At 30.9% G+C, this 26,673-nt stretch overlaps 1 protein-coding gene across 4 annotated transcripts in view; it reads left to right on the top strand.

Annotated features, from left to right (window-relative positions):
* Positions 1-26,673, top strand: part of LOC142325513 (uncharacterized) — a 68,427-nt gene that overhangs the window by 21,902 nt on the left and 19,852 nt on the right. For 2 of the 4 annotated variants that reach the window (XM_075367374.1, XM_075367372.1), the window contains exon 4: positions 24,876-26,049. In XM_075367374.1, coding sequence (XP_075223489.1) covers positions 24,918-25,604 — 687 coding nt within the window. In that variant the 5' untranslated portion in view covers positions 24,876-24,917 and the 3' untranslated portion in view covers positions 25,605-26,049. Of the gene's footprint in view, positions 1-23,047; positions 23,448-24,875; positions 26,050-26,673 lie in introns of those variants that run through there. The other 2 variants (XM_075367373.1, XM_075367376.1) reach the window with 2 other exon arrangements.

Raw genomic sequence — 26,673 nt, 5'->3', positions numbered from 1 at the left:
TTCATTAGTAGAAGATTTATCAGTAACCTCAAAATCGCTTATTATTTTGTAAAAGAAACAGTATTTAATTTACAAAATTAAAGATTAATTTTCTGGAAAACAGGACCGGTAATAGATTCACAAATTCTTGAATTACATGTATCAATAATAATCAGCGTGGTTGAAATTCTATTGAGTTTCACCTGTTGAAAACTTTTGAAATAACTATTTCCCAGCTGAATCTTTTTTAAATAACAGAAAAAATGCGTAGCCGTGTTTTTTTTTTGTATTTTGAACCATTTTCTCTTTCTTTGGCACGATTTCACGCAACCATTATTCTTTGGTCTCTGACATGTAACGGTGAATCTGTGTTTCATGTAGTGTAATAGAACGTTGAAGAAACTCAGTGGAATTATGTTTAAATAAATTTATAATAGCCTTGAAAAGTTTATGGTCAGTTGTTAACAAATGCAGCACCCATAGAGCAGAAAGTGTTGTGACACCTAAAATGTTTATAGGTGTAGTTGACACATTATTGAAATGTTTGCGATGTCAACTAGCTCATATGCATAATTGTAGCGGACACAGTCATGAGTCGGTGATCATTTAATACAACATTGTGAAATTTTTGATGATTTTGTTAGTCTTAGTAGATTTTGGATATGGTGAGCTTTTATCATCTTAAATTGATCTACATTTAGCAGCCCACTTTTTTAATTGAAAAAAAATGAAATCGAAGAATTGTTTAAAGTGAATTTAAAACTTTTTTATGTCTGTTAGAATTACAGTTTTTAACACAAGTACTTAATAATAATTCAAACTTAATAAATTTTATCCATATTCCAAATAATATTAAACTTTGTTTTATTCTTGTGCTATACAACCGTGAAAATAAAAGTATACATCTGATACTTCATAGCATAACATCTAAAGAATCATACTTAATAGTAATTTGGTCATACTTGCACCACATCTCTGTTGGGTGGAGAACGTTTTGAACAGCCTTGGTAAAAGATATATATATATTATATTTTAAAATGTATTTAAGGGTATATATTTATGTATATGCAGGTTAGTGCTCTCACTGATTAAAACCTCTCCCATTCTTACAACTAAATTTTTTTTTTGCATAGGAGGAGGGGAAAACTCTGCCAGCCTCTTCTTGCCCATACAAGACAGCAGTGTCGAGCTTGCACCGACTGAAACCCCCCTCCCTTACTTACTTAAATTATAATTTACTGAACTTGACCTATAACTAAAATTATATTTTAACAAACTTGACCTAAACACTAGCAGCTTTAAATCCTAACCTAAGGGAGTGAGGTTAGCATGTAACCTAACTCCCCAAAAATAACAGCCTGTTAGTGCGGACCTGTTTTCCCCCTACAGAAACCAAAAAAAAATAAAATAAAATACAAAAAAAATTCACTAATGAATGTCAATATGTCCATGAATTTCTTGATAAAATAAAACAAAAATTATGAAAATTGAATCACTGTTTACAAAATAATTGCTTCCAGAAGCCCGATAGTACATAGCCTACAGTATCCATATTATAAATAAATCCATCCATATTATCAAATTATTAATATTTTATAAATATTAATTTGTTACCAACAAATCAATCCATATTTGTTTTTTGATAAAATATTTCATTTTGGGTAAATGTTTTCTTTAAATTTATGTGTAGGAAAACACTCCCCATGTAATCTTTTACTACACCTTGTACAGACAGTTCTTGTTTTTCTTTTTAAAGAAGACAACCACAACAAAAATAAACTTAATGCAACAAAACTGCTGGATTACATGAATTCACAGCTTTGAAATAAATTAGTATAAGAAACTAACAGGTAAGTTACTTTTTACCTTATGATCAGATACCTTTAGAACAGAATTAGTATATATTAACTACCAAACTACCATTTTTTTTGTTGAATATGAATTATTTCAGTAAAGCATTTTTTAATCATTTAGATGAAAAATATGAGTTACTTATGTACTTACAAGTACATGAGTAACAAGAATAACTTACTTCCTAACAAGTAGAACAGAACTAAATAAGTAATTCTTAAAAACAAAATTTAATAATACTGTACATCAAATAATACACTAACTTCATACAAACATTTAAAAAAATAATACAAACACATAATCTAAATTTTATACTATGTACCATTAGTAAATCTTAGAAGTTATATAAATATTAACTATTATGAAGATAATTTTATAGAAATTTCTTCTTTATGAACAATAACGTACTTTTCTAATCTATCTTTTATATTAAAAGACTTTTGATAAAAATCACACGTAAATTTTTTCTGTCCAGTATGAATAGAAAGATGTGACTTCAGATGACAACTCTGGTTAAAAGACAATTGACAAAAATTACACAAGAATTTTTTCTCACCAGTGTGAATGGAAAGATTTAAAAACAGACTCTGATTAAACGACTTTGTAAAAATATTACATGAACATTTTTTCTCCCCAGTATGAATTATAAGATATTTTGTCAAATTGCTACTGTTATTAAAATTTGTTAAACAAATGTTATATATAAAATTTTTCTCTCCAGTATGAACCGGTGTTTCTTCAAATTACTATTATTAAGAGTTTTGTAAACAAATATTACACGTAAATTTCTTCTCACCTGTATTAATTATAAGGTGTTTCTTCAAATTACCATTATTATTAAAAGTTTTTCACGACTGTTACATTTAAATCTTTTTTCACCGATATGAATAGAAAAATGTCTGTTTAAATCACCGCTTCAATAAAATGAATTTTGACAATGTACGACAGTAACTTTTTTCTCCGACATGAATATTATTGTGATGCATCAGATTATATTTTGACTTGAATGTTTTTTCACAATGATTACACATATATTTCTTAGCGTCATTAATATTTTGTTAATTACACTCTACTAATCTATCGCTTACATCATTATTATTATTAATTCTTATATCGTGTTCAAATTCTAATGTTTTATCGTTATTAAATCCATCACTACTAGCACTGTCGATTTCATTGAATATTTTACGTAGGCGATTACGTAAAACTTTATCTTTACGCTTCTTGAGAATCATATATTTCATATTCTGAATGTTATCCTCAACATTTTCTAAAACTGAAACGTCAGTTGTTTGATCAGCAAGATCCTAAAATAAAAGATATATATTATATTCAAGAAAAAAATATATATATAAAAATAAACAATGAATAATACAGAATAAGATGAATCAATCTAAATTAAATTTGTTGTAAAAACCAAAAATAAACAGAAAAAGGACATCAAAAACTTATAATAAACAGTACCAAAAGGACTGTTAAGATGATAAAATTTTCCATTAATCATCTAAAAAGGAGATTAACTGCTTGTGGATAATCCCATCAGTATAAAAGAAAAAACATATCAACGAGAATCTGAATGTTGCTCTTGACTTGAGACTTTCTTTGGCTGAAGTGAAACTGGCCCTTTCACTGTGTTGAGTACTGCTTGATTCAGGGTCATATCTACAAAGCAAATTTTTGTCACCAATGACAACCTATCTCAATCGGTTTGCACCAATTCTTTCAGTTCACTGCAGACATTTAAGTTTGCGATTTACGATATTATTTTTGTTCATCAAATAGTCACGGCAAAACCTTTGTAAGATTCCAATCCTTAACAAAAGCTACTGACATGTCCTGTACAATAATTTCATGTTACATATACTGTTGATGGTGTGTCTAAGATTTTCCAAAATCAAAATCCTAACTGCAATGACATTTTTTTGGTATAATGCTGGCTTATGATCACACCAAACATTCATCAACAACAATGCATGTTCAGCAATTTTTTAAAACATTTAAACCAATTATACATCTGTATCAAGCTAAATGCGTCATAATCGAATTTAAACATTACAGATTGTTTTCTGAAAGTGGTCGTAGCACAGTCACAAGCAAACAAAACCGCCTATCAATAATAAACATATCTGCTTAGATTGAATCCAATACGTGTAGTCAGTACATGAAGGATGTCTTAGGCTGTTACTCGTGGTGTTTGGTAGAGTTAGTGTCTTTAAATCAGGAGTATTATAAGTAGATATGATAAATTTAAATTACACAGTTTTCAATGGAAAACATAAAATAACTTAAAAGTATATATATATAAAACATATATTATGAGAACAAAAAGAGTTATATTTCTTACAATACTTAATTTATCTTTTAAGCATTAAAAATGTAAATAATAATGCTTAATTAACTTATAATTTCCAGAAAGTAATGTTTTCCAACAAATTATGCTTGTATTATTTTTGTTCGATATATTGGGGAGGAAAAATCAATTCAAATTTGTTAATCTTCAATGTCCAACAACATCCCTAAATATAGATAGAGCCCACCACTCTTTCCTTACTATTCTCTTCTCAAATTTATCTTACAAATTTTACATCAACCCATGTAATTTTCAGCACTAAATATTTATAGGAGTGCAGCATTTGTACACATCAGATTTTTAAGTTATCATAAAATTAATTTTTTTCATACTTTCCTGGCTTGCACAACTCTACTTTTGAAATCATGTTAAAAAAATATATTTCTGCTAAAACATTTTAACTAGGTAAATTATATCTTAACAAGAAAAGGGAGAACACATATGGAAGAAAATTATTTACAAATCTGTACTTAAGGTAATGTCAAGGATGAAATGACTAGATAAAAGTAAAAGAAATAGGAGTTTTAGATTAAATTCTGTTTCACCTCTCTCTTTACAAATTTTTTATATTTGGTGTAATGCCGGTAGAACAAATGCTGGTGAACATTTATCATCATCATCAACACATCTTGACCATTTTTAAAAATCAGTCTTAGAGCTGTGTTTGACCAAAAGCATCAACTGAATATCCGCACTAACATTGTGTGAGTTTCTGCCGCTATTTTATCAAAATAAATACAGAAATATTTCTATTTGTCATACATTATTTTATATACAGGTGATTACAAATAAAATATATACATTCAACAGCTTCATTAAAAATTTATTTTTAAGAGATGAGATGTCGCTTACATAATTATATAGAATTCTTTAAGTTCTTATTTATAAATGTTTAATGTGTGCACCATTTGTAACATGACAGATATCAACATGGTTATTGAATTCGTCCCAAACATGTGCAAGCATATGTTGCTCTATGGTAGCAACAGCATTTCTAATACGTCATATTAAGTCACCGATATCAACAGGAAGGGGTGGTACAAAAACTTTGTCTTTTACATAACCCCATAAAAAGTAGTTGCAAGGTGTCAAGTCTGGACTACTTGGTGGCCAACACTTTCACCATATGGTGATTTACCATATTTTGTTCTGAAATGCCATTGCACGGCAGTAACAGAGTATGTTTTGGCTAATTCGAACACACAAAAAACTTTCTCTACAGCAGTAGTGGCCACCTTGCCAGTCTGGTAACATGACACATCAATCAGTGACATAAGCAGCTGAGCAGATATACCAAGATAAACTTTAAAATAATTCCCTGTAAAACCATATCATTTACTGCATTCACATACACCAGTTTAATTTTTATAAGCTATCAAAAATGTATATTTCAATTCTAATCACTCTGTATTACCACAGGTTGATAACCTGGAAATGTTTAGATTAAAAAAAACATGCGTAATTAAGAGTAATAATTAAGCAAACAATCCAAATTATAACAGTAGTAAGTTAAATTAAAAACGATTGAACACATATTTTTAAATAAACAACTTTACCAATTCTTCCTGTTTAATTTGATATTGTTCTTCCTTCTTTCTAAACATCAAACCTTCACAGTTACAGTTTTTATCTAAACTTAAAGGATCATTTTCTTCTTTTATAGGAAACACTGTGTATAATTTATTATGATCTATTCCCTGCAACAGAAAAATTTCACACGCTATTAAAATAATTTCCGTTCTGAGTTAACTGCTAAATTAAGCTGTTGGACTAAATTATTCAATAAGAATAGAAATTATTCAAAAACTAAATATCTTTTACATCAGCTACAAACAACTAACCAAAAACTACATTTTCCCTCCTCCAGTGAAATTTTAATTATATATCTTTTACTTACACAATCGTACTCCATGTCTTCATTATACTGTGAAAATAAACATTCTGTTTCTTCATGTATGTTTTCTTCTAATTCTGTTTTAACATCGATCAAAGTGTTTAATGTAACTTCATCAAAAAATGTATTATTAATGAACGCATTCATTTTCTGTAAAAAATGAAAAAATCAAAATAACTAAATTTTTATTAAAAAAATTTTAATTTTAAATAATTAAAATTTTTAATTTTAAATATTAAGCTAATTATTTTTTGTCAATATTATTTTAAAAATTATGTTTATTATACGAAACATTTTAAAATAATTAGCTTAATATTTGATGTATACTTAGAATGGAATTGTAGGTTTAATGAAAACATTAGTTAAATGTAGAAGAGATAACGTTAGAAGTTCCTTTCAACAAGCAGTCAAAACATAAGGGTTAAACTATCTCTTAATCCTGATGGTTACGTTATTATTTATTGCAGTTATCTCTGCAATACAAAAAGCGTTAGCAAATGAACATAATTTAATGTAGCTTTATACTTACTGCCGGTGCAAAATTAGTAATATGTTATTAATAGATATGTTATTTATTAATATATTTGTTTTAAATTTCAAACAGTATATGTGTTTTGCCCATAACCAAGTTCCATTTACAGAGTGATTTGTCCAACTAACTTCATTTTCAATCAGTTGACTGCACATTTCATCACAAACAAAACTGTCCCTAACATACTATCCTGCAAATTGTGTGTGTTGAACTATGGTTATACTGTTTTATTATTTAAATTTGTATTTATATCAAATAATTGTAGTACTTAACTTGAGTGATGCAGATAGAAGTGTACTTAGTGATTGTGATGTTGGAAGCGGAAAAAAGGAAGTTACAGGTGGAAAACAAAAATCTTTAAAAGGGCCTGGTATTCTGTACCAAAGAAAGTCTTTAATCCTTGCAAACATGACAGTAGTAGGTTTGCTTGCATTAAATGTAGGCCTACAGCTCTAGATGTATTTCTGTCTAGCTTCTTCAAAAAACCAGAAAAAATTAGACAAGATATCAATAACACTTTATTGGTACATTGATTACCAATTAATTGTCCAATTACAACGGCCAGTCACTGAAAACAAAACTAAAAAACCTGGTGGATAATATGATTGCAAATGCAATTTATATTTATTTCTTTTGCAATTTTAAGAAGTTACAGTCTGCAAGAAATTTTTCTTACAGTTCTTTCAGGCATTGGTCTACTTGTAAAAAGTATTGTTACAAAAGTTAACTCTGGCAACAGAAGAGAAAAGAGAGGGTGGTAGGAAAAGCCACCTTAATTTCACAAAAAATAGAAGTGAGGAAGTTTATTACACATCTAAGAGAGACAGAGTCATACTACGATAGTAAAAAATCCAAAAGAATCTATAAGCTGTAATTTGAACTCCAATATAGGCTTCTGGTCTCCGGCTTTTGCAGAAAAAATGACATATATGGTAGAAAAAAGAGTCCAAACTAGGAGAACTCGTGCTTTTTATGATCATTTGAAAGCAGATGTAGAAGATTCTTTACTCCTTATGCTTTGATCTACAGCAGATCCAGCTGTTACCAAAGGCTCCCATACAAGAATCTTTCTAATAATATAAATTATTTATTATCATTCTATTATATAAATTTAACTAATTTATATAATTCTTTGAGATCATAACCGATCTCAAGACAAAAAGTCCTGGCAAAGGCAGCCAAACCTTTGCCAGGTTTGCTAAACCACCTGTCATCTCTTGACTTTGAAGGGAAAAGTGTTCTATGTTTCTTTTTGCTGGTTGTGCATCACAAAATAAAGAAGAAAAAAACATAATTTAAAGAAGCTTTCTAATTTTCTACAATGTTAAAACGTGTATTAAAGAAATTGTTTTGAACTTCAAGCACGTGGCCATAGCATTTGTTCTGCTGACAGAGTTTTTGGCAGTACAGAAAAGATAAACCAAAAAATCTTGACCGTAGAAGAATATTTTAAATGCTACAGAACAAGTAAAGTATCTTGGTAAGGGTTAGAATCTTTTCAAAACTAAACAATTAAGTATGTATTACAAAGTTACTGATTATATCATTAAGTTTAGAAGAATACAAATAAAAATTAAAGAAGGGAATTTGATCAAAAGAATTGTAAAATTATAAAAGATTGTTGAACTAGGAAAGTCGGTTTAAGGAAAAAGGAAAAATTAAGGAAAAAAGGTAACATTATTTTTAACAAAATTCAGCTAGAAAATGTGTCTATTTATGTTAATCAATAGCGAGAAGAAAAATGATGTCGACAAACTTCTTATAAAAATACTTGGTGTGAGAACCGAGCTGGTAAGCCACTTCCTGATGAACGATTATAGTGATACAAAGAAATAATTTTTGGTCATCCAACAGCTGATGAAGAACTGTCTAGAATGTGATTGATGTGATATGCACATTTAAAACAAAGATTTTGAAGAATTGTTTGGCCTATTATTCTAAAACTTAGAACATTTTCTTGCCTTTTATTTTTTTCATATGCAAATAATATGAATTGTTTTACAGGCCTGTTTGAAATAATATATGTTTTTACAGAGTTTTTTGAATAGTATTAAAAATGTACTACCTAATAAACATGTTCAAATTAAGTTTGGCCTAATGTATTTCATTCAAAATGTGTTTTGCCCAACTTCTTTTATTATTTTCCCAGATTGCTTTTGAAGTACTATTTTAACATGAATTATATAAATGAAAATGTTCTTTCACCACAGTAATGCATCTGAACACTTGTCTCAGATTGTTGCTGCAAAACTTTACAACCTACATTTTAAAATGCTTCCTCTTGCACCATATTCATGAGATTTGGCTTCTAGAATTTACATCCTCTTCCCAAAGCCGAAGAAATAAACAGTTTCTTCAGGTTTACTTTAAACAGTGAAATCAAAGCTGACACCACTTATTTTTCAGACCTGGACAAATCACATTTTACTGAGAATTAAAAAGTTAAAAGACGTTCTTCTCAATGCATCAAATAGCAATATGAATACGTTAAAAATAATCTGTTTCCTTTGTCAATTTGAGAACTTTCCAAAATCTTGACAATGACTGTTACTATAGATTTCCATTCTATATTTTATAATAAATTTGTGCATTTTTAAAATATAATTTACCCTTTTTTATAAGTTTTTTGCTGTTAATTAATTTTAATTACTTCTACATTTACATTAATTTTGTTTTTCAAACTACTGCATCATCGGTGCCTGATTTTTTTCGTTAAGTTAGGAGCCATAAATTCTGTACACCTTGTAATGGAGTCAAATCGTTAACTAAAACTTCAAAATATCTGTTATGTATTAAAATTATTAGATTCGCCAACATATTTATATGACTACTTCTTAATTTGTTTGTTAATTATTCTCACAGGTAGATACTTCATTGAAAGACAAAACATTTTTACAGCTTAATTTTAACATGAGAAAATTGAAGAAGATTGTTTACAAACGTAAAATTGGAGGAGATTGAATTAACTGAGTTTTGTGAATAAAATATTTCCATTATGTTGCAATTTATTTTGTTAACAGTTATTTATATTTACTAGCCTGTAATTTCATTATTAAAAGTAGTTGATGTGGAAAAATTAGTGTTATTTATGCTTTTGCATTGGAGAGTTTTTATTATTCTGAAAGTTAATTACTATTAATGTGGCAGATCGTTGTTTTTTTTTGGTAGTTGAGAAACAGACAGTGTGAGAATGAGCTTTGTTGTGAAGGACTAAATCAATCTTAGTTTTCTCCTTCTTCCAGAATATGTTACTTAATTCTTTTCTTTTTTTAACATTATTAAATAATGTTTCCATTAACAATTTCTTAAATGAAAAGGAAGAACAAGATAAATAGTGGCCGTTCTTTAATCCTTTGGTTAGAGAAGAAAATGCTACTTTTTTATTATTCTAAATTTCTATTCCACACTCTCAATTTATTCTACTTAAGATTACAATGGTGGATTATATTTCCTCAGATTAAAATAAGTTTAAGCAGATTTTTCACTTTTTTGAAATATTGAATCCAAGTAATGTTTGTTAAATGTAAATATCTTTAACACTACAAAAATGAAGTGACATTTTTTGTACTTCAACATTTTATAGCATTTAATATAATATGTGCATTGAAAGTAATCATCCACACGTGATATATTTCTACATTATTCCTATGAAATTACTAAATTTTTTATACATCTGTATGCATTAACTTGTAAAACTAACAATAAATACCATAAGTAAGTGTTTGAATAGTGCTTTCAACTATTTGAAACAAATAGATAATATTTTTGCTGAAAAATTATATTTAATTTCTTTTTTGAGTGATATAAAAATTTATAGAATGCTGTGAGGACAGTTGGTTTGAGAACATCCTCTTATTTTTGAAAATGTTAAAAATCATATAAGAATGAATTAAAATTTCTGGTCATGATCACAATGGTTGTTGAACAGAACTTCCTTCTAGGAGGCATTAAAAAAATTAAAATTGGGTTGTCGATAGGCAGATTAATGTGTATTGCATTGTTAATTGAACTTCATCATTCCCTGCCACATAACATTTTTCCTATCTGTTCTCCTGACAAACTTGAATGTAATATGTTTTGGACTTTAAATCTCCTTCCTTTTACCATGACACTAGCAGTTATCTATAAAAGCATTTTATCAAGTTGTAAAATAGTAAATATCTTATTACCTTTGTAAACAATTGTGCATATATTTTCATTTGGCAATTCAAGTACACCGTGAATATCTAGTGCATCGTACTGTTGTTCCACATTATGGAGTCTGGCCGTAAGTCTATTATTAATTTTTTAGAGTGTTAATCTTTTATCAGTTAGCTGCTCCACCTCAACCATAGCTTTATCATTTGCAAACTATAATATGTAAAATAAATCAAAGTAATCATGACACATTTTTAACTTCTGATAAAGCTAATAGATAACATTACTAGAAGTTATAGCTAGCTATCTTTGTGTTATCAATCTGCAAGTTGTTTTGCAGTGAGTTTCCAGAACCTCTTTTATGGTCGACCTGTGACTGTACAGACTAAACTTCATTTACATTCATACATATCAACCTCATCCATCCTCTGAAGTAATACCTTATGGTGGTTCTGGAAGTAAACAGAAAAAAAAGAAAGAAAGCCCCATAAGGTGCTAAATTTCAGCATGGAAGGGATGTTTTGCCATGACATTGAGTTCCCGGAAATTACAGAAGAGTTGCTACTGCTCTCAGTCATGTCTGTGTAGAGCATTATGAAGGAATGGTGTTGATGTGCCAACATCCTTGCTTTTTCTACTCTGACTGAATAAAAGTTGGTTACCTCTCTGTCCATGTGCGATTATGTACCCCAAACCCCAAACATTGTGTCAGTGTCAGGAGTTTTTTCAGAACAAAATTGATTAGACGAAGGAACAAATTTTTGCGCATTGAAGGTGTACTGGACATGATGATAGTACATGAGCTGAAATAGAAAAATGTTTAAATGTATAGGTCCTCATTTGGCAAGGTCTCAATTATATTCCCTTTATAAGGAAGAAAAGCCTGTATTAAAGATCTGTACTGAGCACAAATTGTCCTTTTTTGTGGCTCATCAGGAATACAGAAAATCACCCAGCATGAGGAATATTGTACAACCTGGTGTTAGTCTTGTCCAGGCTCTCTCTAACAATGTACAAAAAGAGAATGAATACTCATTATACAAAAAACTAATCAAAATGGTAAAGGGTCTTTTAGACTAAGTAAAGTCCCACACATCTGCTATTGCAACATTGAGCACAGGCAAGGAGAATGGTTACTTCTGCTACTAAGACCAATACTGGTTTATTGAAAACGACTTCAATCAATTACTATCATATAAAATTCAATACACCAATTAACACAGCAAACAACCATCATCTTTGTGAAGGGATCTATTAAAACATGGCCTGTTTTCCCAGAGAAAATAAAATGCATGTGCTTTTCTCGGTTGCTGAAGGTAAAAATGTTAGACATGCTTAGACTCCTGTCTAATACTCATTGGATGGCTGATCAAGTATGAATGTTATGATTCTACCAAGCTCTGGTCCGTCCCTGTGTGGCTTATTTGTCTGCTCGAACAAGAATGCTCACTGCAGTCCATCATTCATTTGCCCATCTTGCTACTGGTGTGTTTGGTTCAAGCACTGTTGTACTATTTTAGTGAACAGTAGTAAGCCAACTCTTTGGTATAGACAAGCTGAATGATGTGCTCCCATGTAGCTTAAATTAAATTGCAACCAAATTATCCAACCCCTTTGACATGGTGTTCTCCATCCCACATCGTAATCAAGATGAGGAACACCCCAGACTAGTGCCATGCTAGGCATCAGAGCTTAGCGCCTAGGTTTCTATAGATATATAATTATCTACAGATCTCAATATTATTCTCTTTGGTAGCTCTCCCACTCTCTCCTTTTTTTTATAAATTACTGTTTTAGTTTTTACCAATATCATAAAAAGTTGTACGAATCAGATTATCTTATAACAAGAATTTTATATTATTTTAAATAATATGAATCCGGATGCTATAGTTTATACAGATGGCTCTAAACACGGTAATTCTGTTGGATGTGCTTTGTAGTTGTCAAACTACAAAAGCATGTCTATTGACATAGAACATACATGTTTGGCCTTACCAGCATCATCAGTGTTTTGTTGCGGAGCTGTATGCTATTAATAAGGCTGAAATATAATTAGAAACATATCGTCACATACTTTTCTGTTCAGATTCCACGAGTTCCTTTCAGACAATTAGTAACTTGTACTTTCGACTACATGTTCCCTGTGAGATTCAGTCTGTTATTTCTGCAATGATTTAATGTAATACAAGTGTGAGCTTCTGCTGGATCCCTAGCTATAGCATAATTTAAGCCAATGGGCATGCTGATAGTCCACTACAGCAGCTTGTTTGCAGGCTGCTTTCACTAATCGCATTGTTTTGAATGATCTTGTTTGTTTTCTGAAGAGGATGGTTCATGATGAGTGGAGGAAAAGTGAATGGAATGCTACCATCAGCAATAAACTTCACCCAGTTAAGAACAGTGTCACCGTGGAGCTCTTCATGCAGGAAAAACTATAGAGGAGAGGTTATTATTTGCCATTTACTAATAGGATACACTAGACTCAATCATGGACATTCGTGATGCATCCTTTGTGTCTGCTGCTATTGCTGACTAACGCTACACCACATCCCTTATGACTGTGTCTGTTACGCAGCATTGCATTGGAAATTTAAATTAGAAATATTTCAGGAAATAATATGACAATTTTATAGATTACCTTGTAATTTCTTAAGACCTTACATCTGTGTTCTTATACTTTATTATTGTAGTGTTTTGTATATTTATGTTATTTGGCGTGTATATCAGTTTGAAATTTTGTTTTGATCTAGATTTTTACTATTGCTATTTCATTGTGATATTGCAAGTTTTAATTATTAATTCTATTTGTTTTATATTACGGTTGTTTAATTTTTAAGTTTTACAGTTGATATTGTTAACTTATAATAATAATAATATTGTATCTGGTCTCTAATTACAACTCTTCATTGTGTGTCCAAGAATTAAGAAAATCCCTTTTTAAATTTCAAATTTCCTCCTATAACCGGTTTTGTCAGCTGTATTCAACTGCGTGTAGCTTCTTTTGATTTTTTTTTAAATATTACTTAAATGGGTATATGCCTTTGAAATTTATCATAGATTCAACAACTGCCTGTATTTTGAACAAACTGAAATGGATTTTTAAAGGCCTTACTTTAAAAAGTCTATCATAATCAGGGTCTTCCTGTTTTTGCATGTCATTGTTATCATTTAGAGGTCTATGTGACACAAGCTAGTCAAAGCGATTTACACTCATAGTCTGACTGATGTAAATCTTCTGCTGAGATCCAATAATCCTTGTAGCTAGCGGTTTTATTCCCAATAGTAAACTGATACCTATAAACAACTTTATGTCATGCTCTGTAATATGTTTGCAAGTTTTCCACTGTTTAATTTATTTTGTATGTATAAATTAGTTTCATCAGAAATAAAAAGATTAAACAAATCTTCAGAAGAAAACAAAGCCCTTTCTTATTATTTTATTTTATCATGGTGGTGACCCACTTTCAGAAATATTTCTTGGGCATCTGTAACATATTTGGTTTTCCCTGAGAGAATTTCTGGAGGGTCCACTGATTTTTCAATTGTAGGGCAATTTGAATCTATCATTATTGGTTTGAATTACTTTTTTATCAACAGTAACTATATCTGGATCAATTTTGTTATATCTGGAACATTTTTCAGAATTTCATAAAGCTCTTTATCAGTACAGAGATTTCTGTTACTCATGGTGAAATCTGCATTTGAAAAAAAAATGATAAAGACATTCTGCTAATGATTTATTGAAAAACGTTTTATATATTTTCTATACTTGAAGGAATTTACCAAAACTAAAATCTTTTTCTCATATTTTAATTATTTATTACTTCATTACAGAACTGATATAAAAATATTATTTACAAGTTGAAAGATGAGTCATATGATTACACAAAAATAAGTATGATAGTGATGTATGGTTGTACATATTATGGAATTCCAAAATAATGATAAAATTTAGAAATATTAGCTAAGTCAAATTTAAAATACTAATACGTTTAAAATAGTACAAAATATTAACTTAACATAACACAAATAATTAAATGAAGATAAATTACTAATAATGACTGGACCCCCTGTGTTTATTAAACTTATGCTTGTGAGAACAATAGTAATAAAGAAAAAATAAAGTTGGTTCAATTTATAAACACTATCAATGTATTGTAATTTCTTGAGAGAAAAAGTTTGGCCAGTGAAGGCCTTAACTTTGAGTGATATAAAAGTGTGGTTTCAAAACATTTGGGCTGGTTACCCATATAAAGTACCAAAAATCATTTCTGCCACTAAATAATCAATTTTATTAACTTTCTTTATAAACAAAAGTTTAGATTTATAGTGTAGAAACGACAGGGTTAAATGTATAGAAAATATGGAATATGACACAGACAACGGAGGCGATACAAAAGATGATGTGGATGCCATGGACTGATTATTCTCACTATTTTCAATCTTTGAGCATTTTTCTCAACAGCTTGGGTCTCCGGTGGAATCAAAACATTCAGTGATTTCAAAATGAACTTGGGTATATGGTGGTACAATTCCAGTTCTGTAAACTCCTATGTGTTTTCGCTTTAGGTGTTCTCGTAAATTTGAGGTGTAACTGGATCTTTTGAGTTCATTTTTTCATATTTTACATATTGTTCTCAAAAAAATTTCCCAGTAACGGATCGTTTATTCATAAAAAAAATGTAACGGAACAGCTAGTGACTCATAAGCACTGAAGGTCTGCGGATCTACCGGCGCGCCCATAATGAGTATGTTCATGTCACCGAGGAAGCCAGACTCAAGTTATGGAAAGACCCCATGTGCGAGTTGGAGCGCAACCCCTGGCAGCTCGCAAAATCATGTTACCGGCCAAAGCCATTGCACGGGCTGTCCAGTGTTCAATGCGGGTTTGGTGGTCGTGACACTTTAACATCTGTGGCGACTTACCAGGTGTTCCTCAACACTTTCCAGATGCTCTGGAGGGTGAAACAGGAGCGGCGTTAGGGGGGGGACTATGCCCTTCCTTGGCATATGGGCTGTGGATCTCGTAGATATAGACCAAGTGGTTTCTCGAATGGCACTGAAAAAGACACAGGGGATTAACTAACTTGACCTGGATATATTCTACCATCTGCTTCCTGTCATAAGAGAGTGGCTTGGAAGGATGTTCTCCTGGTGCCTAAGCTGGGGTTGCTTCCCAACTTGTTGGAAAGTGGCTTTGGTGAGGATGCTCTCAAAACCAGGAAAGGATCCTAGTGAGGTCGGTAGTTATAGATCCATCAGCCTCTTGCCGGTAGTCGGCAAGTTGGTTGAAAGCTGTTTGTGGAACTGCTCTGGGAAAGCATTGAGGTGAACTGTTTTCTAAATCGAGGCCAGTATGGCTTCACGATAAGGGTTGGTACCGAGGATTGCATCTTAAATGCTCCTTCCGAGGTGGAAAGCGCCCACTGTAAATATGTTTTAGCAATTTTTATAGACATACAGGTAGGCATTTCCTTCCTTGTGTTTGAATGCAATGTTCCCGTAGCCCTGCAGGCCGTGGTACGTGACTATTTGTCTAATCGTACGGCTCTGTTTAAGTATGCGCATCTAGTTGTGGAAGGTGGTATTCGACGGATTTCTGGGATTGACATCATCCAGAAGGGGTTACGGCCCAGACTTTCGCTGATGACTGTGTCTCCTTTTAGTTCGTGGTAATTCACGACCACGGTTAGAAGACCGGGCGCAAGCGGCCTTGTCAACTGCAGAGGGTTGGATGAACATTTAAAATTTAAAGATTTCTGTGCCCAACACTAAGTTTATGTTTCTTAAGGGTGTAGACAAATTATCGTACAGTCGTAACTTTCACATTAAATATAAAGGCTGTGTAATCAGCCGTGTTGGAGTTCTTAAGTGCCTAGGTATTTTGTTTGATGAAAAGTTACTGTTTAGCAACCACATTAGGCAGCTAGCGGCGGACGCCGTCTCAATAATGGACAAACTTAGGAGGATTGCTCGGAAAGACCTCGAAACCATGACCTCATACGCGGCGCCAGTTTGGGCGCATAGGTTGGATATGAATAGAGAGAGCACTTGCCAAAATTAAAGGAGTGCCCTGCGCAGAGCCTTAATTGTATGCACTGGTGTTTTTAAAACAATCTCGTACCAGGCTACCACCATATTGGGAAAGGCTCTTCCACTCGATTTAGTGGTAAAGTTCGGGCAGCTATGTGGAGATTGCGAAGAGGTCGGGAGCCGAAGTACTTGGATGCGGTTTCGAGCCGGGCCTGTAGCGGAGCGGAACGGTGATCACAATGCACCGGATCTAAATTTCGTTCATTTAAACCCGTCTCCCGCCTGCGGAAGAAGCTGCGAGCCTGGTGATGGCAGCTGGAATGGCACACTACGACTAAGGGAAGATCGTTGTATAAGTTTATACAGGATCTGGGGGGATGATTTGCTTGGAGCTCGTTTTTAAGGGCAAAGGGTGCCCGGGTCCTCACCAACCATGTTAATTTAAACCAATATCTGTTTCGGTTGCTTCTGGCAGCTGATGAGCTATGCGTCTGCGTGGAGGTCCAGTCAAATGAACACCTGATGTTTGATTGCCCTGCTCTTGTTGGGGGGGGGGGGGGGAGCAGAGACCGGGACACCCTGGAACTTAGAGGTCAAGAGGAAAATTGGCCACTCACAAGCGGCGAGAGCCGCATTGTCGGACCGTGTGTAAGTTCCTTGGTGCGGTTGCTACGTTGAACCGATATTAGTAGTTTACCTAAGGGAAAAAGACTCCTACCGCACTGTTGTGTGAAGCTAACCTAGAGACGAATATGGCTGACCACAAGCCAATTAAGGCTCCAAGCGATTTAATATGGTGGACAGGTACTTGCTGGCATACAGCGACCTAGGCGTTGTAACGAATTGCTGTCTAGACGAAGTAAATTTTTATTTATGAATGTCATATTTATTTTTAGTAGTTGACGGGGTGCGCCTACCCATTTTATTCTTATGCTTTTGGGCGACCGAATGGGGTGGTGATGGGAGAAATACAAAGCAAACCAAAAAACTCGTTAACAACTATAACGGGAAAGAACAACTAACTTACAATTACGAAAAAAAAATTATTTGTCGGACCTAATAAACTACATACAAAGAAAATTATAAAATAAGAATGAATCCAGTATTTTAAATAGTTACTTAAGATTATTACCGTCCAGCAAAGACAAACAGCAGATGTTATAATTAAACACGTCGTTTAGTATAAAATACATTGCACTAAATATTTATGCAGATAAATAGAGACTGTGATGGAATATTAATGTGAGTGAATGTCTTATTTGTAATTAATTGTACAATGATGAATAAAGCCGGCATCATCTTTGTTGCGTATGGGTGCGCCTTATTTAATACTTACTTTTCCCCACTAATATTAATCGGATAGTCGATTATAAAAATTAATCACCGACGAATTAATAGATTAAAGAATTTAGTCGATAGTCTCATGCCTTTTCCTTTTCTATTTAGCCTCTGGAACCACCGTAAGGTATTACTTCAGAAGATATGTGTGAAGTATAGTCTTATACAATCAGGTAGACCGAGACCATTGTTAGGTATTGCTACATAGGATGAGATATGAACGATTTGTAGCGTATAAAAATGCCATGCCTGACCGGGATCTCTGGATGAAAGGCCGAAACGCTACCACTCGCACCTCGATGGCCAGCTCCGAGATGTTTGGTTAATTGAAACCCAACCACCAGAGAGCACCGGTATCCACGATGCTATTATTTGCGTATGCGGATATCATCAACGACGTAAAAAACCCAAAAAACTAAAAACTAATTTCTTATAAAATATTAGAAGTATAAAAAAATATATATATAAAATTTGGGTCAGTTTGTCGCTATACAGATCTCCGATCATGGACATATATCTGTAAAGTAATTAAAAATGATTAACGGTTGTTTAATATATTAACGTTAATATTATTTGATTTTTAAGTTTAACTACTTTCGTATTTGTATTGTATTACTTTTATGATGAACAAAAACATTATTATTAAATGCAAGCCCATATTTTTTTAATTAAGTAATAGATAACAATACCTTCTTTTTTTCGTGTTTAGCCTTCGGTAACTACTGTTTAGGTAATTCTTCAGAGGATGATATGTATGAGAGTAAATGAAGTGTAGAGTCTTGTACATTCTCAGTTCGACCATTCCAGAGATGTGTGGTTAACTGAAACCCAACCACCAAACAACAACACCGGTATCCACGATCTAGTATTCAAATCCGTGTAAAAATAACTGGTTTTACTAGGACTTGAACGCTGTAAACTCTCGACTTCCAAATCCGCTGATTTGGGAAGACGCGTTAACCACTAGACCAACCCGATGGGTGCAATACCTTCTAAGAATTTTTTTTAAAGTTTCAGTAAATTCATTTTTTTTACATTGAAATTTTTTAAATGTTCATGAAAAAAACATTTATTTATTAATTCTGATGTGCATTATCTTTTATATATATATATATTTTTTCCCCCCCAAACTCATCGTGTATTGTAGTATAAAATTTTATGTGTTGGCATCATTGATTACGGTTACTATTTCTGTGGAAGGATTGTGACAGAAAGATATATATTTTAATTTCTTTACTATTTTTTCGTTGGGGGTTGTAAATTGTTTATCTCACTAAGTAATTTTACACTATAATTAGAATTTAAGTTTGATTTATTTTTTGTAATGAAAAATCGATAATGTGGGCGTAATCCTGTGATGTAAATTCATTTTATGTAAATATTTATTCATTGCCTCTCGTTGTTCATAATTCATGTTCACAGAATTTTATAATTCATATTGAATTTTAATACCGATGAGAATCTCCATTCCTTTAAGCAGATGATGATCCTTTTGTGAATGTATCTGCTGCCTGTTTTTCAGACAATGAAGCTATCCGCTTTCACAAGCTTCCTCACATAATGGTCGTATCTAGTTTCGATATGATTTGTATTTATTGTGGAACATCGGGTTTTTTTTTTAACTTTAATGGCACTCTGATTAATATGGCTTTGAATTAACATCAAGTGCACAAACTTCCTTTAACTAGATGTCAAGCCAAACCAACCATTTGGTTATCTCTATTGCAGCAACATTCAGCTTTCATAGAAGAGAGTGATGCTCATTTCTGCAATTACTTTACCACACAACTGGTCTGCCACAGTTTTAACCCTTTGAGGTTCGAACATTTTTTGGAGATTGTTTTAAAAAAATATTACATGCTTATATTATTGTTTGTAAAAAAACTGTACAGTGCCTAAACCTGAAAGTTTCATGATTTTTGACTAGAAATTGATAAATTTTAGTCAAATGTGTAAAATTAAGTTTTTTTATTACTGTCAGTACACAAATCACTATCAGATTGAGCATTCCTAAGATCCTGATCAATCTTAATCGTGTTTGAAATTTACCACCCATTTTATGTATTATAGCAAACATCAGAAACAATGATAAACGTACAGTGTTCTCTGCTTATCTATATACTATACCACAGGCCAATAAATACAGTGTTGTAATATAAATAAAATAAAGCTTCCTTTTCATTCTGAACAAACTATGATTTTACAGCCAACTCAATACAATAACAATTATTTGTTTGTTATATTACACAACAAACATGATTAAATGTTCTATAAAAATAAGAGCATAAACAGTTGTTAAGTTCAATGTAATTATTTTTGTTTACCATCTGAATATTAATTGCGATGTTATGTTTGACTTTGAACAATAACAAATGTAACCTCTATCAATTACACTGTCCTGACACCCAAACATGAGATCAGTACAAACATCATTTTGATACTGGTGAAATTTCATCAGTTCATCTTTCTCGCTCAAAATGAGATTGACAAAAAATCAGCTGTTGGCCTTTTTAGCATAAACTGAACCTGATGAAAAACTGTCAAGTAATCTTTAAAGAATTAAGGAGAGTTCCACTAGTTGATCTTAAAGTCACTTTGTCACTAACATAGTTTACATCACTGTGTGCCCCAATTTTCTACTGGTTGTTTTATTGTATCTAATGCCATCTTCAGAAATAATTTCAAATATCTGAAAATTCCTTTTTACCAAATTAAAATGGTCCTTTATTGCCTGACTGTACTCTAGATGCAACAATTAAGGCAAATCTTAAGTCTGGTGTGTGTGCCTGAAGCTAAATAATTTAAGTTTACAACCATTTCCCTGTAATGTCCACCGGTTGATTAGAGGAAAGTTTCCAGGTTTACAACCAAATTTAAGTGATAAAAGTAATGGTTTACAGTTGTCAAAACTATATTTTTGTAAAATTATCTTTGCATGGTCATATCTATTGCATAACTTGTCTATCTGTATAAATTTTTCCGTTAAAGTAATCTTTATCCGAAGATAATTGTCCACTTCATGAGATTATAATTCAAATTCAGAATTTAACTTTGTTATTATGCTCATGATCTTTGAAGAAGGACTTATAATAAGACTTATCAACATGAAAAACACCACAATTTCTTAATGTGATGCATCCAAGGATCATTCTTGCCTTCTTCTACAACACACTGTTATAAGAAGTATGTTAAGTATTTATACCAACACTTTGAAGCTTGTTTAAGGCAGTAACAACTTTTTCATAGTTTGCATACATTTTTTTTCAATCTCATATCGTTGAGTTTATCGCTTGAGTTGTTCTTGTTTAGTTGTCCATTGAGGAACGATGTCTTTACATGAAACAGCGTTATGTTTCATCCTTTTTCCAAGGAGTAAACGAAAAGTTCGCTGGATGTTTAAGTTTAATAATTAGAAGTAATTTTTAATTAAGTAATTTTTTTGAAAGCAACTTTAATAAAAATATGATTAATTATGCGTTTTAATTGCTCTCAATTAAAATGTAAGTTTCAACTCAGAAACAGGTAATGCCACATTTAATAACAATAACTGCAATTGTTGTTTTTAAGAATGCATCTAAAAACAACTACTGCAATTATTAAACAAATGGTAAGTTTAAACATTTTTGGTGGCGCTAGAAAATGCTTGATTATCAATATGGATAGTAGGTGAAAATGTTTAAGAATCGGTGGTTTAAAAAAATATTACATATAAAAGTAGCATCATGAGTATTTTCACTGTACAACTAGACTGGCCAGGAGTTGACTGAGGTTTGTTAAGCCCTTCATCATTTGGACATTAGCATTTTACTTAACTTTATATATAATCTTCAATTTCCGGGATCTTGCTCTGCACAATGTTGTGGAATCATCAAACTGTAAGAAGTTGTGGTAGGGTATCATCTTACCCACGCCTACCTTCCACTGCTTAGTTATATTTAGTAATGTAAAGAATGATGTTACTGTAAACTCTATGAGAGGATATATTGTTAAAAATTAACATGTAGTATTTATTAAATACATTGAGATCAAAAGATAAGTAGAATTTTAGAGAAGTGTTCAAGTGACATAACTTGAACTTATAATCACAATTAAAAATAAATTTTGAATTGTTTTGTAAAAGGGAAAAGTTAAAATTTGTTTTAAAACAAAATTACTGCACTTTGAGAACAGATTTATTAACCTCTTCTATTTTTTTCTTTTTTAAAAATCTGAATCGTAGTTTTAATTCTCTAAATAAGATTTTTTTACATTTAATTTTAATTAATGAGTCTATATTAGGTTAAAGTTTGACTACTAGTTTCAGATTAATGAAATTCTTTCTTCCAAAATACCTTATACAGCTAATTACTGTCTCATTCCTATTTAATGCAGGAAGGAACCATTAATTAGCTACAAATGACTTTGAAGAAAAATTACATTAATCTAAAACTCAATTATTAATAACTTTAGTTTTATGTCATGCTATTCAATGAATAAATGCACTGCATTTCACAATAGCATTATTACAAATTTGAGTTTATAAACAAGTTTTTGAGGCTTACATTATCATTATTGTGATAACGTAAATGGTCACGCATTTCTTTAAGTAAGTATTAAACACTAAGCAAACCATTACAACAGATAGCTAGCATTGGTAATTATTACTGATACTTCTTATTCAACAGCAATGTAGCAGTATACCTTAACATTGAATAATAAAACGTAACTTTGTTACCAACACAAAAAATAAAAAAGTTTCAGATAAGATACAACAAAAACTTAGGTCTAAATTAACTATAACCATAACGTCTTAAAAGTTACTTAGTTTTATATTATCTAGCTAACACAATTAGTAAAACTGTAAATAATTAACGGAAAACAAGTTCAGAAACACACATTCATATTATGTACAATTAAGAAAACTATATGCCATTACTAACTTTTACCACGGCGCAAAATAGTATTTCATTATTCGCAAAAACCAATCGGTAGAACTATCAAATTATTTCTCTTAGTACGCATTCAAGTAAGATTATTTGGACTAACAAATTAATCTACACTACTAAATTGAGTAAACAGCCGTTAACTGTACGGTTAAAATAGACCCTAACAACTCAAACCCGCGCCATGTGATGTAAACAATTGCCGGTGGGAGGTTATGTTGTGGCGGAATTTTGGTATTTTCTGTAGTCGGGTTATTTACAAATTAGTGTTGTCTTGTTGCTGATTGCTAGTATACATGGTTTGCAAAAGCATGTACCTAAACACCATACAAGATATTTTAGCTTGTGATTGCGAGTCGTGGATATATTAAGAATTACGTAAAAACAATACAATAAACAAAATTTTATTTGGTAAGTGCATTTCTCTTCATTTTAATATGTGCAACGTGTTGTATTTGGAATTAAACTGATGCTAATATACAATAGTGGTAATCGCATTACACAGAAAATATCATAATTGCAGCTTAAAAGTAAAACATTTCTATATAAAACCTGTTAGCAGTTCTGATCGTCATCCTGTCAAACCTAACAATCATTTAAGTGAAGAAGAATTTAATTGTACTTTACACGCAGATTCTTTTAGCTGTGATTTTAATTCATCAGTATTAAATAATGATTACAGCAACAAAGAAAATTTGCATGAAAGAACTTTTCATTGCAGTTATAATAATTCTGTTAATTTAAAGTTTAAATCTTTTGATTTATTACCTGGTATAATGCCATTAAATGATAACTTAGATTTATTATCGAATAATTCGTGTAATAATTGTAATAGACATAATGAATGATGTACGTTGTTTTGTTTTAATATTTAATTATCCTTTTAATTTTTATTTATGTGCTTTCCTAAGATAATATAAGCAACTTTGTTGCTCTTGATTCTGTTCTGCATTCTGACTTGCAGAAAGGCATTGAGCTTTTTGTCAAGGTATTGAGAAAGTAGGATTTGAATACTTAAAACTTTAGTACAATTTCATAGAGCTTGAATTAGATATCCGGTCCGTGTAACAGATTTGTAGATGTACAAAACAGAGAAATATAAGGTACAGTACACTAGAAATTCATCTTTTATTTTATCCATGTGACAGAAACTTGACGAGAACCAGGGTCCTTTTTCTCAGTTGTCTTTCACATTAACTAATTATAACCCATAAGACATAACAGTTAATTTAATTCTTATGTAATTAATAAATGGCACAAACATTATTTGTAAAATATAGAATAAATAAATATTCTAATCTGATCAGTACATAATACATAAATAATAAAATCAAGTTGTACAATAAGTATTGCATTTTTCTTTTAAATAGTGTGTAATAAGTCTCCCTTCTAATAATAAAAAATAACATCAGAGACAATTTATTAAAATAAAACTAGAAGTTTAGTTTTATTAATTTGCCCAATTAATTTACAGTAATACTCTTAGGAATTGTTATTAAACAAGTGAATTGTTTATTACGATAGAAATAGTCATAAGTCAGTGCAGTATTTCTGATTAAAAAAGAAATTTAATGGAGTAATAAAAAACCAAAAACTTAATCTACCTACAACAATTTTAAGGTAAAGAGAATCAGAAGTTCACTTCACATTTAGTCTTTATGCTCTTGACTTGCAAAAAAGTTGTTATATCGCTTTGCATCTTCATTATTGTGGTTGTTAAAATATCATTTGTAGGATTTTTAGGACTGTTCTATACCTTTAATTTATTTTTACGGGCTTGTTATTTTTCTTTCATTATGTTAATTATTTATTTATGTTTTTATTTTATTTTTTTTTTAGGTGAAGTCTTTGTTACTGAATTGATGACTTAGGACAGAGACAATGGAAAAAAAAAATGATACATCATTAATTTCAAGTAAAAGTATATCATTATTATCTTATAGTAATGATTTTGATGATGATTGTAATGATGATGTTGAAGATGATTTCAATTACAGTATTCCAAAACATTTAAAAGAATTCTGTGATGTGAATGAGTTAAATGAAAAATTTGACATAAATGGATTACAAACTCCAGTTTTAAACAAAACTTTTGATGATAAAAGTTTTTCAAGCTGTGTTTTAAAAAATAATATAGTATCTAGCACTCCTATATCAAGTATTAGTTATAATTATAAAACTCCTGAGGGGAAAAGAAAGTTATTTGGAAGTAATACTAATAATTCCATATATTTACCAGTTTCCTCTCCCTCGTCAAGTGAGTTACACAAATTAAGCAATAGTCAGTTTTTTAATAACTCTTCATTATTTTATAAACAACAGTCAAAATTAAACGATTCATTATTTAGTAAAGAAACCAGTGAAGAAGAATTTAATTGTACTTTACACTCAGATTCTTTTAACTGTGATTTTAATTCATCAGTATTAAATAATGATTACAGGAACAAAGAAAATTTGCATGAAAGAACTTTTCATTGCAGTTATAATAATTCTGTTAATTTAAAGTTTAAGTCTTTTGATTTATTACCTGGTATAATGCCGTTAAATGATAACTTAGATTTATTATAGAATAATTCGTGTAATAATTGTAATAGACATAACAAATGATGTACGTTGTTTTGTTTTAATATTTAATTATCCATTTTTATTTATGTGCTTTCCTAAGATAATATAACTATTTTATTTTGTTTTTACTATGTATGTAGATTTCAAACAAATTGAGAGGATTTTAGTATGACCACGGTTGAGAGGATAAGAATAGAAGTTTGTAATTAATATAAGAATAATAGGTTGATTACAAGTTAGTAACCTGTAACCAGTAATTGGATATCAATAAGCATTGTCTATACTGCTACTGTAATTGTTTGGTATAATATTTAGTTGGTATTATATTTCTCCACTGGCAGAAATTGTAACATGTTTTCTAAACACCTTCTTGTCAATTTAGACGTATAATGTTTATTTGATTTTTAATTTATAAATTAATTAAATATACATAATGTTTAATCATTAATTTGTGCATTTTTTGTTTATTTGAAAAATCATGCTTTTATTCATCTGTGTTGTTTCCTTTAAAGTACACATTTTATGGCAATATTTTTTTCTAATCTTCAAAAGATTTTACTCTTTCTAGTAATATCATTAGAGTGGTTAACAATTTTTGTTTAATGACTTCAACAATTACTTCACAGAAAAATATTTTCCATTTCATGGTAAAAATTTACAGAGCTCAATCAGTATCAGTATCAGTATAACTGAAGAAAATAATAAAAAGCACTTAAAGATTTGATCACACTTCAAATGAATTTTCAATCTGCTTTTTTGGGAACTTCATGAGATAATTAGGTTATTTCTGTTTGAGTTGTTTATGTGCCCATAATCCACACCTTTCACTTGTAGCTTTGTATTGGAACAATGTTGGTGACTTCACCCTTAGCAGTGTGTGGTCATAATCTAATAATTAAAAAAAAATCTGATGTGGACACACCAGGTGACTTCCTTGTACGCCTATTCGATTACATATATTTTTTTATATATTTATATTTTTTTCATTTTTTTTTCTGTTATTATTATTTATTGTATTTTGTATTGTTATTTACTGTTAAATGTTTTTTACAATCACAGGTTAATAATTATT

The sequence above is a fragment of the Lycorma delicatula genome, chromosome 5, assembly GCF_047948215.1.
Source record: "Lycorma delicatula isolate Av1 chromosome 5, ASM4794821v1, whole genome shotgun sequence".
NCBI classification, from domain to species: Eukaryota; Metazoa; Arthropoda; class Insecta; order Hemiptera; family Fulgoridae; genus Lycorma; species Lycorma delicatula.
The sequence above is the reverse complement of the archived record's forward strand: the minus strand, read 5'-3'. Positions and strand labels throughout refer to the sequence as shown.